Source organism: Acomys minous (genome assembly GCF_964271855.1).
Source record: "Acomys minous genome assembly, chromosome: 10".
Classification (NCBI taxonomy): Eukaryota; Metazoa; Chordata; class Mammalia; order Rodentia; family Muridae; genus Acomys; species Acomys minous.
In genome coordinates this window covers 57,554,675-57,568,903 of record NC_140491.1, presented here as the reverse complement: position 1 = coordinate 57,568,903, position 14,229 = coordinate 57,554,675, and the positions used below count along the sequence as shown (strand labels likewise).

The 14,229-nt window shown below is 42.0% G+C and overlaps 1 protein-coding gene across 1 annotated transcript in view; it reads right to left on the bottom strand.

The window, feature by feature from the left end:
* Window positions 1-274: 274 nt before the first annotated feature.
* LOC311606389 (uncharacterized protein) overlaps window positions 275-14,229 on the bottom strand; it is a gene marked incomplete at its 5' end in the record, with an annotated part of 55,878 nt that continues 41,923 nt past the window's right edge. The window contains 2 exons of the mRNA XM_084797725.1: window positions 275-405; window positions 4,643-4,810. Coding sequence (XP_084653851.1) covers window positions 400-405; window positions 4,643-4,810 — 174 coding nt within the window. The 3' untranslated portion in view covers window positions 275-399. The remainder of the gene's footprint in view (window positions 406-4,642; window positions 4,811-14,229) is intronic.

The following is a 14,229-nucleotide window of genomic DNA, read 5'->3' as shown; positions in this document are numbered from 1 at the left end:
CGATGAAGTGAGTCTATGTTTTTCAGAACTAAAAGGATGTGGAATTTAGCTATTGCTAATCTCTGCTTGTATTTTGTTTGAAGACCTCCCACTGTTTAGCTCAGTGATAAAATTCCACAATAAATTTTGACTTGAAAGTTTTTGGGCTATCACAAAAATGGGAATGCCGAATGGAGCCTAGGTGATGAGGCAAATATTTGGCAGATCTCAAGCACTTAGAGCAAGCTTTATTAAGTGTGGCAGAATCAGATGATCATTACTGTTTATTTTTATCTGGGGTCAAACATAATTAAAATAAAACATTTTCTGTGGCTTTCCAAATTAGCCTAACGATTTATTGGTCTCCAAAGATCTTTGTAGATGGTAATCTTGGCTCAAAGTTCTAAACCAGAGGGCTCTCTAGATCTGGAAAGAAATTGGAAAATAATTTGTTTTAAAACAAAACAGTACACACTCCAAGAAACACCGTGAGAAAATGCTGTGACATGTTGAGGACTTAGTTGAAATGTTCTGTTAGGCCCCAGTGCCTGTCTTCACAGTGGTTTAGAACTCTAAGATTTAGGAGGAAATGTCCCAGCTGCCCCCTTGTGGCCAAATGGAAGGATTTGCTTCTTTGTCTCTATAGCTTAAGAAACCATGCATTTTCCCACTGAGGCTATTCATGAAATTAAAAACAAAACATTTCACCCTCTCAGGTGAGTTGAAAAGACCTTTCTCTCTCTTGCCTCCCTTTGGATCCCTTTTCCTTAGCTGGGCAGCCTTGTCAGACCCACGACAATGCTGTTAGTCCTACTTTGACTTGAAGGGTTGGTACTCTTGAGGGGGTACCCTTCTCTGAGGAAAGGGGGCCATAGAGGGAGGGGGCGTGATGGTGGGACTGGGAGGAGGGGGTGGCCTGGGATCAGATGTAAAGTGATTAAATAAATAAATAAGGAAAGGAAAAGATTGTAAAGGAAGAGAGAGAGAGAGAGAGAGAGAGAGAGAGAGAGAGAGAGAGAGAGAAAGAAAAGAAAGACCCTCCCCCTCGATAGAAGACCATGTTTATCCATCATTGCACACTTCTCAGTTAAGCAAACCTCTGGCTCTTGGTAGATAAGTTATATTCAAATAATAGCTCCTTCAGTTGCCACCATTACAATGGAGCTGCTGGGGATTAAAGAAGAAGTCTATTAAATAGTAGGTTTGGAGGGAGTAGAGGCTCCCTACTGAAGAAGTAGGAATAGGAAATCTGAGACCTCTCAGCAAAAGGGAAGCTTTGTAACCTGAGAGATTGGACTTCAGTTTTCAAGTGCATCAAACAAGCAGCTCAAAGTAACTTCTCTTTTTCTCTTTAGCTCCACACCTGTAGGTGGGAGCTGATTGATAGGGTAAGCTGTTTTTTGGTCTCTGAGACTTCCCTTCTATCTTGCTACGTGGCTCTATAATTAGTAAACTAAAGGACAACTGAGGATATCATGCAATAAAACCTTTGAACATTGCAAGGCTATAGGAGATTTGAGGATAACTCCATTGGCATTGTGAGACTTTAAAAATTTGTTGTATAAAAGTACTGAATTTATTAAGCATCTGCTGTGCGCTGTGCAGTATTCTAGGTGCCAGCAGCACAGCGTTTGTAGTGGAGGAGCACTCTGTAAAATATAATTTGAAAAAAATGTACAGCAATTTATATGCTTGAACAGTTCTTAAAATATTAATGGGGACGTGACTTAGCATAAAATGTCCTTAAGGGTCCTTGAGGTAAGGGTCATTTTGAGGCTTAGCAGAAGAGCCAGGGAATAAGCTGCATCTGGAGGCAAAACCTGGAGCCGAGGGACGTGTGTCCTTTGCTGAAGCACCTGGTCAATAGGTTTGTGGTCCTTGAGAAATGTGTGGCTCCCTGACCATTTCCTGGGCAATCTCAGTCAGTCCTCCATCTTTCCTGCATTCTCTGTTGAATGGAACATTCCATTCAAAATGGTTTATTAAGTTTTGATCAGGCCACCATTTTCCTTGATTTGTTTTCTCAGTTCCTTATGTCTGTTTGAATATGTAAAGTAGAGAAACACTCTTAAATTAGGCAGTATTGATTGTTTTGCATGTGAGAAAACTCGAGCTGTACATTATTAAAATGAAAGTTGACTTTCAGTTACATGGACAGACACATAACTCTGTGGTCAGGCTACAGATGCTGAGAAAAATCTATGTTAGCTCAGATCGCAGAACCTTTTCCGAAGACCTCTTGTTGACACAGAATCCCCCACCCCTCTCTGCCTTGGTATGTCTTAGGACAGCACACACGTCATCTACTATACACAGCCTTGTTGTCATTAGACTTATGTTAGATGGAACATTTGCACTCCTTTCGACTTGGCAAGGAGAGGAGCCTGGAGTGCAGGGATTTGTTTTTAGGGTGGTGTTCGGAGAATGACAAAGTCTTTTAGAATCATTCAGGGTATTCCAAAAGGGAACTGGGGAGTGGTCAGGATGGTCTGTGTACTTCTGAGAGGATGTGATGGGAGAGATTAAAGGAAGAAAATGGTTTTTTAAACCCCACTTAGAGATCTATAAACATTATTAGCACCACGGCAGGTTTATAATAAAATAAAATAAAAATAAAGACTGGTGATATTTTTTTTTCTGGTCTCAGTTAATAAAACTGAGTGAAATGAGAACCTGTGAGTGAAGCAAGAAACATACACCATAATATACAGGGTTATTGAGGAGTGATACCGACACTCTCCCCAGCTAAAGAAATGTCTGTTAGGAAAACCTAGATACAGAGTATGTGATGTTTCTGTGCAAAGGGCGGCAGTACAGATGGCTTCCTTGAACAGCTTGCGTAGAAAACATCTGAGGGAGGCAGGCTGAAGTCTCAGCAGATCACAGGCCTGAGCTCAGAGAACGGCAGGCAGTAGCTTCTGTGCTCTGTGGTTTTAGGTAAACTTTTGAATCGGCTTCTGTAGTGAGTGGAGAAAGCCCTGACTGAGTAAAGTCTTGAGTAATGTGTGTTGACCTGAGCCAGACCACATCAAAGGTCCCAGAGACTGATGGTCCCATGGAGAAATGGCAAAACCCTCTCACTGGGATGAGGCTCAGTGGTAAATGGCAAAGGCTTCCATGGGGGACTGAGTGCAAGTGTCGACACTGTGTGCAAAAAGTGTCCACCATAGCTCCCGCCACAGATGCTTATGGCCTGAAGACTGCTTCCCCCACAGAGAACCCAGATTAGCTTGTACCCAGATTAGCTAAACCCACCTCCTTGATCCTGCTGTGTACCACAAACCCTGTCTCCTTGTTTTTCTGTATGTAATAATTCTGCCTCTCTCTTCAGCCCCCATATAATAGACATGCTGAGCTTCTGAGGTGCCGTGGTCCCTCCAGCCAAGAGCCCAGACCTCTGACCCCAGCTTTCTACCTGTGTCTGTCTTTTTTTCATTCCTTCACCGCCTGAGTCAGATCCATCTCTGAAATCGTACTGGACATGCACGTTTTCTTACTTGTAAATCAAGGCTTTTCTTTTTTCATAGGCTTGAGCAGAAGGCCTTCTTTAGGCCACTATTTCTAGGAGAGTTTTACTTTATACATGGCTGCTTTTCACAGTCATACCCATCAGCAAGGCCTAACTAGCTGAAAGAAGAAACACCTTGTTTGGATGTTATTGTTCAAGTTAAGAAGTATGTAAAAATTCAGACTCCTTATTCTAGTTACTCTAAGTAAAGGAAACATTTAACAACGAAAGCAATTGAGTCTCTGCCCTATTGCCGACACCAAAAATCTCGTTATAGCATTCTTATCTGGGGGCTAGGATGTGTGGGTATATAACTCTTGCACATCTGGCTGGAAGCTGCATTCAAGCATCTTCTCACTGATTGTGACTTGCGTGGGGTTGTTGAGTATGTTGATTGCAGATGTTTTTCCTATGTTCCTTTGGTCCTCAGTGTTGTTGAAATATTCCAACCATAGTTCTTGTGTTTTTTCATGGCTAAGACAGAGTTTGCTGCATTGTCTATTTCTAGAACATAAGCCCAAGTGAGCAGATTACACACGAAGCAGGTCATACCAAACATGACCATGAGTATGGCAGATGTTGGTGAGTCAGAGACCTTAGTTCAGAGAGCAGATGCTAATTAACATTTGTTGCCCCCTGTTAGAATTTCCCAGGTTTTGTGTCAGAAATAGAGATTTAAACACAACCTCTCTCCTGGTCTCTCCATGTGTATTATGTTCATGTTTATGTTTATGCATTTGTTGGCCAGGGGACAACCCCATTTTGCTCCTCAGGTGTCATCTATCTTTCGGGAGACATGGCTTCTCACTGGATTAAGATTCACCCACTAGGCTAGGCCAGCTGGTCCAGGGGTCTGCCTGGACCTGCCTCCTTATTGCTGGAGTTGGAAGCACATACTGTTGCCCCTTGATAGCTATGTGGGTTGTGAGAACCATACTCATATCCTCACGCTTTCGAGAGAAGTGTTTTAATGACTGAACTCCCTCCCAGTACCGCAAACCAAATGGAGCTCAGTATTGGAGGATGATTACTCATGCAACGCCTCTCTCTTCTGTAGCCTGGCATTTTATAGTCAAGCATTAGATAATCTGGGGTCCAATCACATCCGTGTCACCTCACTAGCAGAGGGACCCTGGAAAGAGCTTAGCTGCTTACCAATAAAGTGGAGCTTATGGAGTAGCTACAGGAGTTTGAAGAGTAACCAAATGAGTTAAAGCACTTAGAATAAGGCCTGGATGCAGTAGGTGCAGCTGAGATGTTTAATTCCATCACAATCTCCTCATGTTCTCTCACCAAGGGACCGCACCCCTCTTCCTGTGAGGTCTGGGAAGAGAGAAGGAAGAAAAGGGGATGTTTCCTTGCTTTATCGAGTACTGACCACATGCCCAGAACCCCAGGTACCATTTGCTCATTTAATCCTCATGCAGACTCCCCAGGACATTTGCTGTACACATTACACGGGGAGAACAGACCTATAGGAATTTGTCCATGGTAGAGTTGGGACTTACATTTAAACAGATCGTATTCCAGATTCATTCTTTTGTTAGGAAGCCAGCCTTTCTTGTAACTGGCAAGAGTTATTTTGTAGTTTTCTTCTTCTTTTTTAAAACTTGATATCTGCAAGGAACTTTTCCACAGGTCCTTTGTTGGAAGTTGGCTTCTAAGTTAATCCACTTAGGTTCAGGTCACTAGGGAGAACTCACTCCCCTACCAGGAAAGCTTAGGCTCCATAGGGGACCTTGCCTATACCCGAAGCTCTCCTTACACATAATTTACCAGCTCAGGTGCTTTCAGTGGGATGAGCAGAGAGGAAGGGAAGCCCCGGACAGGACATGTGATGATAGGTTTACATCTGCTTTGATTAGCACTCTTCCTGCTCCCAAGGTGTTAAAACCTTCCTCTATTTCTGAAAGTGGCCCGAGGAATGCAGTCCGAGTGGGTAGAATGAGCACGGGGGCGGGGGGTGGGGGTAAGCAGATAGGAGGAGGGCAAGAATGGCAATGGCACATAGGTCTGCAGAGATCAACAGAGGAGGGGGCAGGAAAGGCAACGGCTAGGAGAAAGCTCTTAGTCGCATTCACAAAGTTCACCTTTGGCAAAGAGGAACGTCCCAAAGAAGGAGAGGAAAAAAACCAAACCAAGAGCAACACACCCACGGAACAGTTCCTGCGTGCAACAGTTCCTTTGGACTGGACTGTCATTCATTAGGTTCTCCCGAAAACAGCTTTCACTTTGGGTTGTGGAATAGAAAGTTTACATCAAATAAGGTGTGTGTGTGTGTGTGTGTGTGTGTGTGTGTGTGTGTGTGTGTGTCCTCATGTTGTATGTATGTGTGTATGGAGGCCAGTGGACAGACTCAGATTTGCCGTGTTTTCTTTTGTTTGTTTATTTAGGCATAGTCTGGCTTCTCTTTGGTCTGAAGCTCACCAGGTAGACTAGGCTGAGCAATGAGCTCGGGGATCTACCTGCCTTTCTCCTACTCTCCCAGCACTGGGATTATAAAGTATACCACCACACCCAACAGTAGGTTTTTTTTTTTTAATTCGTTGAGAATTTGATACTATGTCCTTTCAGCATATTCACATCTCTTCTCTCATTTTCTCTAAGACACACCTCCATCTCTGTTCCCCAACTTCGTGGGTCTTAGTTAGAGTTTTATTGCTGTGCAGGGATACCATGAGCAGAGCAAGTCTTATAAAGGAAAACCTTCAATTGGGCCTGCCGTACAGTTCAGAGGTTTAGTCCATTAGCATCACGGCAGAACGCATGGCAGCATTCAGGCAGATGTGGTGCTGGAGAGGAAACCAAGAATTCTACATCTGGATCTGCAGGAAGCAGGAGGAGCATAGGAGACCTCAAAGCCCGCCCCCTTCAGTGACGCACTTCCTTCAACAAGGCCACACCTCGTAATAATGCCACTCCCTACGGGCCAAGAATTCAAACACATGAGGCTATGGGCCATTCCTATTCAAAGCACGTTGTGTTCCTCTCTTGTTTCAAAAGGGAGTTTTGGGGCCTGCATCAGCTCAGGGTGACTACAGGGGACTAGACAAGATGCAAAAACTACTGACCTCCTTCCTCGGGAGCCATGGCTGAGCATCCTGATGAACATACACATGTTTTAGTTGACTTCATCCAGCACTCAGCACAGACTGAAGGAGCTAAAGCCCGTTACTCGCTGGTTCTGTTTTCCTGTCTGTGGAAAGGGAAGGATCTTACTGCACCTCGGGGTGATGACTAAATGAGCTTTGCTATATGTGTACTTTTATTTGGTTACAGTTTGGTGTTTGTTTTCTTTGGTGGGGGCATAGTTTTATTTTGTTTTCCTGGGTTTTCTTTTTATTTTTTTTGGTTTTGCTGTTGTAATTAAAATCTTGTTTGTTTTCTGAAAAAGAACTTAATTCTGGGTAGGTAAGGAAGAGCAGAGGATCTGGAAGGACTTTGGGGAGGGAAAGAATATGATCAAAATACTATTAAATTTAAAAACCATTTTAATAATAAAACCAACAAAAATAGGATTGGGTTTGTGAAAGTATGATGGTTTTACTGTTCTGTCTGAAGAATCAAATGTGTTGGTTACTTCTGCCATGTTTGGAATGTGTTTCACGCTGTTACTTTGATGTGTGCTTTCATTCTAACCTATTTTAGATGCATTTCAAATCATCTTTGTCTTATTTTTTAATTGCAATTTCAAATCTCTGATTATATTATACCTTTTGCTTTATTAATGATGCTGCTTGATTGCCAGATATTCTATTTTTTTTTTATCAAGGATGATTTTAACTTTCTTTTCAGTTTCTTTGTCTCTGAATCTCATGTAAATACTGCTACCACTTTCTAAACATTTATATGGTTTATTCTTAGATTAAACTTATTCATTATTGCAAAAAAGAGCAGATAGCCATGCTTACATTAGAAATAATGTTTTAAATAGTGATTGACTAATGCTTGAGGTATCGCTGTATCTGACTTCAAGTTATACTGCAGAGTTATAATAACAAAACCAGAGTGACGCTGACATGTAAGTCATTCATGAAGTAGAATTCAGAACCCAAATATTAACCAGACAGCTGGTCACCTAATTTTTTTTTTACAATGATGCCAAAAATATATCTTGTGGAAATGGTCATCTCTTCAATACATGGTGCTGGGAAAACTAGACATCCATATGAGGAATAATGAAACTGGACTTTTACCTCGCATTGTGGTGGTTTGAGTGAAAGCGGCCCCCATGAGCTTATGGGGAGTGACTACCGGCAGGTGTGGCCTTGCTGGAGGAAGCGAATCAATGGGGATAGGCTTTGAGGTTGCAGAAGCCCAAGCCAGGCCCAATATCACTTTCTCTTCCTGTTGACTGCTGATCTGGATGTAGAACTCTCAGCTCCTTCTCCAGCACCATGTCTGCCTGCGTGCTGCCATGCTTCCCGCCATGACGATAGGGGACTAAACCTTTGAACCCATAGGCCAGCCCTAATTGAGTGTTTTCCTTTAAAAGAGTTGCAGTTGCTATGGTGTGTCTTTAACTCAAAATGAATCAAAGATCATAGCTTAAGACATGAAGCTCTGAAACCATAGCACGAGCTTCATGAAGTAGGTATGGGTAAGAACCTCCTGAATAGAATGCCAGAAACTCAGCAAAGAAAACCAGCAGTTAATCCACGAGACCTCATGAAATTAAAGTCTGTACAGCATAGGAAACAGTGCAGTGAAGAAACATCTTACTGAATGGAATAAAGAGCTTTGCTAGCTGTAAATCTGATAGAGTATTAATGTCTAGCATATGCAGAGAACTCAGGAAATAAACAAGAAATAAACACAACTAAACAAAAACATTTAATAAATTATCAAATGAACAGATAATTCTCAAAAGATTAATCACAATTTGTCAATAGAAAAAATGTCCAAAGTCTCAGTAGCCATCTGAGTAATATAAAGTAAAAATACATTGAAATTCCATGACACCCAGTCTGAATGATAGCCATTAAGAAAATAAATAACAACAGCCACTGGTGAGGATGTAGACAAAAGGAGACCTTTCTATACTGCCAGTGTGAATGTGAACTGGTCAAGCCATTAAGGAAGTCAGTGTAGAGATTTTCTAAAAGAAGGAAAGCAAGGAAGGAAGGATGAAGGAAAGAAGGAAAGAAAGAAAACCAAAAAACCAACAACCAAGTCATACCACTCCTGAGAATTTATCCAAAGGACTCCAAGTCAGCATATCTCAAATTCTTGTATACTGCTTATTGCAGAACTATTCACAACTGAGGAATAGATAAAGAAATTTTGGTATATGAGCACAGTGGAAATTTTCAACCACAAAGAAAAAAATTATATCATTTACAGGAAAATAGACACAACTGGAAACAATCATTAGGTGAAGTGAGTTAGGTTTAGATAGACAAATGTTTTATCTCATTTGGGGTTCCTTGATTTTATATAGATGTGTGAAATCATATATGTATATATCCCATGGAAGTAGAAGCAAAACTGTCTAGAAAAACAAGGAAGAAATATAGCAGAAAGGGGAGAGTAGACAGGTGTGAGGGAATATGTTTAATGTACAATATATACATGTTTGAAATCTTTTTTATAAGACTGAGATATGTGTCCCAGCCACTAATCCCCCAATTCAAGCCGTGTGATTAGGATTAGAGATGAGACTTTTGAGAGATATTTACGTCTTGTGGTTTGAATGGGAAATGACACCTACAGGCCTGTATATTTAAAATGTTGGTCCCCAGATGGTGCCACTGTTATGGAAGGTGTAGAACCTTTAGGAGGTGGGGTATTGCTTTAGGGAGTAAAGCACTGGGGCTGAGCCATGGGTCGGGCAGGCCAGCATCAATAGCTTTGGGCACTGTCTCTCCCTATCTGACAGATTGCATTCTTAACTGTAGGCCAAGATAAAGCCTCTCCCTTCAGGTACTTCTTGTCAGGTATTTGACGATAGTAAGGAGAAAAGTAATGTGCACAGAAAGTTGGTTCTGGAGTAGGACTGTACTGTGATAAACCCAAATTTAGGGTTTAGAAACTAGCTTGCAGAAAGAAAACGGAAATATTTAAAATTTTGGCTACAAAAGTCCTAACATTTCTATAACAGAGCTTAACAGGCCTTTCTGATGGTGGCTTAGAAGGCTAAAATACTGGCAAAACTGTGGAGTGTGGAGATCCAGCTTATGAGGTTTCAGGGGTGAACATGGACTCTTCTGGCAGTTGGGCTAGAGGCCATTCATGTTTGCTTTCTGGCAAAAGAAGCCAACTGCATTTTGGCTATGTCCTTAGAGATTCAATATAGCTGAATTTGACAGTAATAAGCTGATTTGTGGGGGAAATTTCAAGGCTGGATTGTACTTAGGGTGTGTCACAGTTCTTGCTACTGCTCTGATCTAGGTCTACAGTGAACACTCCTAGGAGAGAGAGAGAGAGAGAGAGAGAGAGAGAGAGAGAGAGAGAGAGAGAGAGAGAGAGAGAGAGAGAGAGCAATAAATGGAGCAAAAGATAAAAAAAAAGTCAAGTGGTCAAGTGTGGTAAGGAAAGAGTGAATTTCAAGCAAGGCAGATGTGAAATCAGTTGTAATTGTTAGAAATTCGAACTACTGATCCTAGGTCTGTGTACTGAAACAATAGGAAAGGGACCCTGAAGGTAAAACCACACTTACTGAAGGCTCCATCTTGTTCAATGTGAACTCGCTTGAAAGGGATAAGCCTGAACTGAAGAGGCCACCAAAAGGATTCCATATCTAACGACCACCATTAGGATTCCATACCTAACGACCACCATCAAGGGGAGTGTTTCCTCAGAGTGAAATCAGAGATGCTCCTCCGTCTTTGCTCCAATGTGGCCAGGCTACATCTCAAAAGCAGAACTTGGTAGTGTTATTTATGTGGTACTGGTTCTGAAGGCTTGAAAGACGTAAGAGTGAAGTGTTCGTGAAGGCTTTCACCAAGGTTCCTGAAAGTTGCCTAGGTTAGGCAATGTCAGAAAAGTTGCCTGAAACCATTGTGTGAAGTTACGAGGCTGAAGCCACAGCAATGGAGACCCCAGAATTTTGGAGTAGTCAGGACCACAAGATTTCCATCCAGAAAAGTATCAAGCATGGAGTAGCTGGTGTGGAGAGAGGCTATGTGCATTGCATGAGGGATGTATGTGTGTGCGTCTGTGTGCGTGCGTGTGTGTGTGTGTGTGTGTGTGTGTGTGTGTGTGTGTGTGTGCTGGAGAGATAGGGCTACTCAAGCCCATTGGAGTCTGGGTGATTCCATAAAGAACCCCAGATGATATGCGTGGAGCTGCAGGATTTGGTATTATGTTTTCCTGGTGTTGTTTTCCTTCTGCTGTTTAAGCCATACAGTGTGTGGTAGGGTACCCTAGAAGATGAATGTGCTGGGGATATTTTCTGACCTGTTTATTATGGGGTTAATTAGATGCTCTGTGAACAATGCTCAGAAAAGTAGGTGCTAAGGAGAATTAGTGTACTACCTAACAAGAGCAACCACCCTGTCCCTCCAACTTTTCTATAGGAACCCCACTCATGTTGGCATTCGGGACTCTCCAGATCTAATGGATGTCTAATGGTTGGACATATATAAGAGGTAAGAAGTAAGGTTAGTAAGCTGTTGCTTTTCAACTTTGTTGTTATTGATTAATTTCTGTGTCTTTGTTATGAGTGACTGCCTTCCAAGCCAACCAACTGTCATCTCGCTGAGTTTAGTTATACTCTGTTGCAAAAGAATTATCCCATCTAGGCTTATTGACTGTTTGCATCCCCTCATAGTGAGACAGGAGGCTCCCAGGACCTTCACCTGGGTATCCTACTGCCCCTACCACATGTTATGTGAAACTCTACCTTAATTGATTGAGGGAGGTGCTAAAGTATACAGGCTGAGGGGGATTATGGGAGATGCACATCATAGATGAAGCTACAGCACTTATCCCTGCTGAGTAAAGGCTTTTCAGGTGCAGCCTGTTGAGGAGGAGGACCCACAGCCCTGTAAGTAACCCCTCACCAATTTTCTGAAAGGGAGGCCAATAAACCCACTCCTCAGAGTGAAGTTTGAATTGTGTGTTGATTGTCATTGTAACCTTAGAAGATGTGCCTTTACATATTTATATAATGATGAAAATGGTGAGCTTGAGAGATAGCTGTGTGGCTAAGCAATGAGCTTAAAAAAGAAAAAAGGAACAAAAGAGGTCAAACACTTCCCTATGCTCAGTTATCCAAGAGAGTAAGCTGTCTTTAGTAGCTCATGTTCCGTGCTGTTTGTTTTCAGAGCGCCCTGGTCCGTGGGCTTTGGGCAGTATCTCCCACATGTGTTTCCCATTAGTGTGGTAACTAAAAAGTGCTCAGGTTCCATTTTCTTCTGTAATTAGCCTGGGGTGGATGTTACTAGGGAGAAGGAGGGAGAGACTCATTTATGAATTGAAAATTGAACTGGACATGTAACGCTGGGTTAAGTTGCTTAAGCTGGCTGTAGTGAAAAACTCCTTGTAGATTCCCTCTCTCACTAAAACTTCTGCGTTTGTAAGTAGATTACCCAAGACTGTATGGATCTCTAACTGCCAAGCATCTAATTTCATTTTAAAAAAATCAGCTTAAAATGTGAATATTAACTGAAAATTTGCAAGTATAAAGGAAAGATGAAGCTAAGTGCCTCTGGTTTTGTTATGAGAAGTATTTTCTCATAGCAAATAACATTTTAGAATCACATAGTCAAGTAAACTCTCTCTCTCTCTCTCTCATAGGCACTTTAATAGCGAGTCTTACTTTCTTATGAAAAGACACCATATGTGGTGGCTATGGAAAGAAAATCCTGGCAGGTGCTTATACTGTTAAGCACGTATGTTAAGCATGTTAAGCATGTTAAGCATGGCTTAGCAATCTCACTCCTAGTTATTTACTCTGGAGAACAAAGACTGACAGATACAGTAAAACAGGTACACACGTGTTTGCAGCACATTTATTCATAACTAACAATAATAGAAATCTGGAGTTTTTCAATGGGGAAAAGGACAAACGGTTTGTATAAACAACGGACATATTGCAGTGGGAGGGAGCTGACACACGCAACAAGTCAGTGAATCCCAAAGGTATTTTGATGAGGGAAAAGTTACCTGACAAAGGCTCTAAGACCTTCCTAGAAGCAGAAGCCAAGGGGACAGACCAGACCTAAGGTTTGCCAGGGCCTAAAAGGCAGGAAGGAGGACTGAGAAGCTAAAGCAGTTGACATGTGAGCCGATCTGACTGATCGGACTGTAGCGCTGTTTCCCTGCACTTACGCACGTAGTAAAAGTCATAGAGCTGGATACCAAGTAGTACACTTTACTTTTAATTTACACTCAATTCTTCAAAAAGACTAACTTCAGAGGAGATAGAAAAACACATGGCTCAGGATTGTAGTGCCTCCTCCTCCTCCTCTTTCTCATCTTCCTCTTGCCTAGCCTATGTAGGCCTTGAACTCTTGACCCTTCTGCCTTACCTCCAAAGTTCTGGGATTTCAAGTGTGTGGTGCCATACCAAATGTTGTCCCTGCGTGGTGGAGAACAGTGATGTTCTACGTGTGCATTGATCCTAATGCCTGGATAGACAGACAATATCAGGAAGGCATTTGACTTTGGTCACTGTGCATAAGGCGGAGGTGGAAGAATAAATTTAGAATCACAAGAGTTAACAATCAATACCCATATATTTTTTGGGGGCCCTAATCCTTACTACTTATTAACTTTCTAATTGCTGCTACATTTCAAAGTTAAGCCGCATCTGGATTGTGAGCCTGAGATGCCTGAGAGGGGAAGTGGTTAGGTCAAAGTGGGAGTTCACCTTCCTTGTACTGCACATCAGCTCTTCAGAGCCTACCATCTGAAACCAATTTGTTGTACGTAATTTATTCCATAAAGTTGCTGGAATAAACAATACATGCAAAGCTCCTTAGATGTGAATTCAGCAGGGACTTGCTGGCTGCATGTGATTTCAACTCTCAGCACTGTCAAATGCCATCCAGCACGTGGGGTGTCGTGTGGATTCTCAGAAGGGCTATTATTTATGAATTAGGATATTCATGTGATGGTTTGTTATCTGTGACAGCTGTGACATGGTCCACAGCCCCCATTCCCAAGTTGCTCTTAAGGCTAGATCAATGACTTAGTAATGGGGAACAGACATGCCCACTCTGCGTCTTTGGCTCAAACAAGCATAGTAGGATTAGGGATTGTTTGGTCAAATGTGTGACCAGTTACAACATTGTGTTCATCACTTGCCCAGAAATGAACAGTACCTCATATGGCATGCTTTCCACAATGACAGTTATTACAGAGAGTGGCCCAACTGCAGTCCTGTGATGTGGATGGATGAAACATTTTACACAGTTCCTCAAGACTGTCTACCTTACACCTGCTGCCTGGAGCCACATAAGGTGATGCATGACATAAAGGCATAGGATACCCCCGTTCAGCGACTTCAAAAACTTCCTTGGAGTCTTTAAGACTGTTTTCAAGCTACATATTCCAAATTTATTCTAGAGAGGGACTGAGAGAGATATCCCAGTTCATTTCTAGATTTTTTTGTTTGTTGTGTGTGTGTCTGTGTATAACTCCATATTTTCACTTTGTCTTCATAGCTAAATCAAAGTAGTAGACTTCGATATTTTTCTGTTAAAGGTTTGGAGCACCATGATCACTTTAAGTTAGATAGAATAAACCATTATAGAACATCTTAGAATGCTGGTCAGTTCTAGAATTATAGCTGTGTT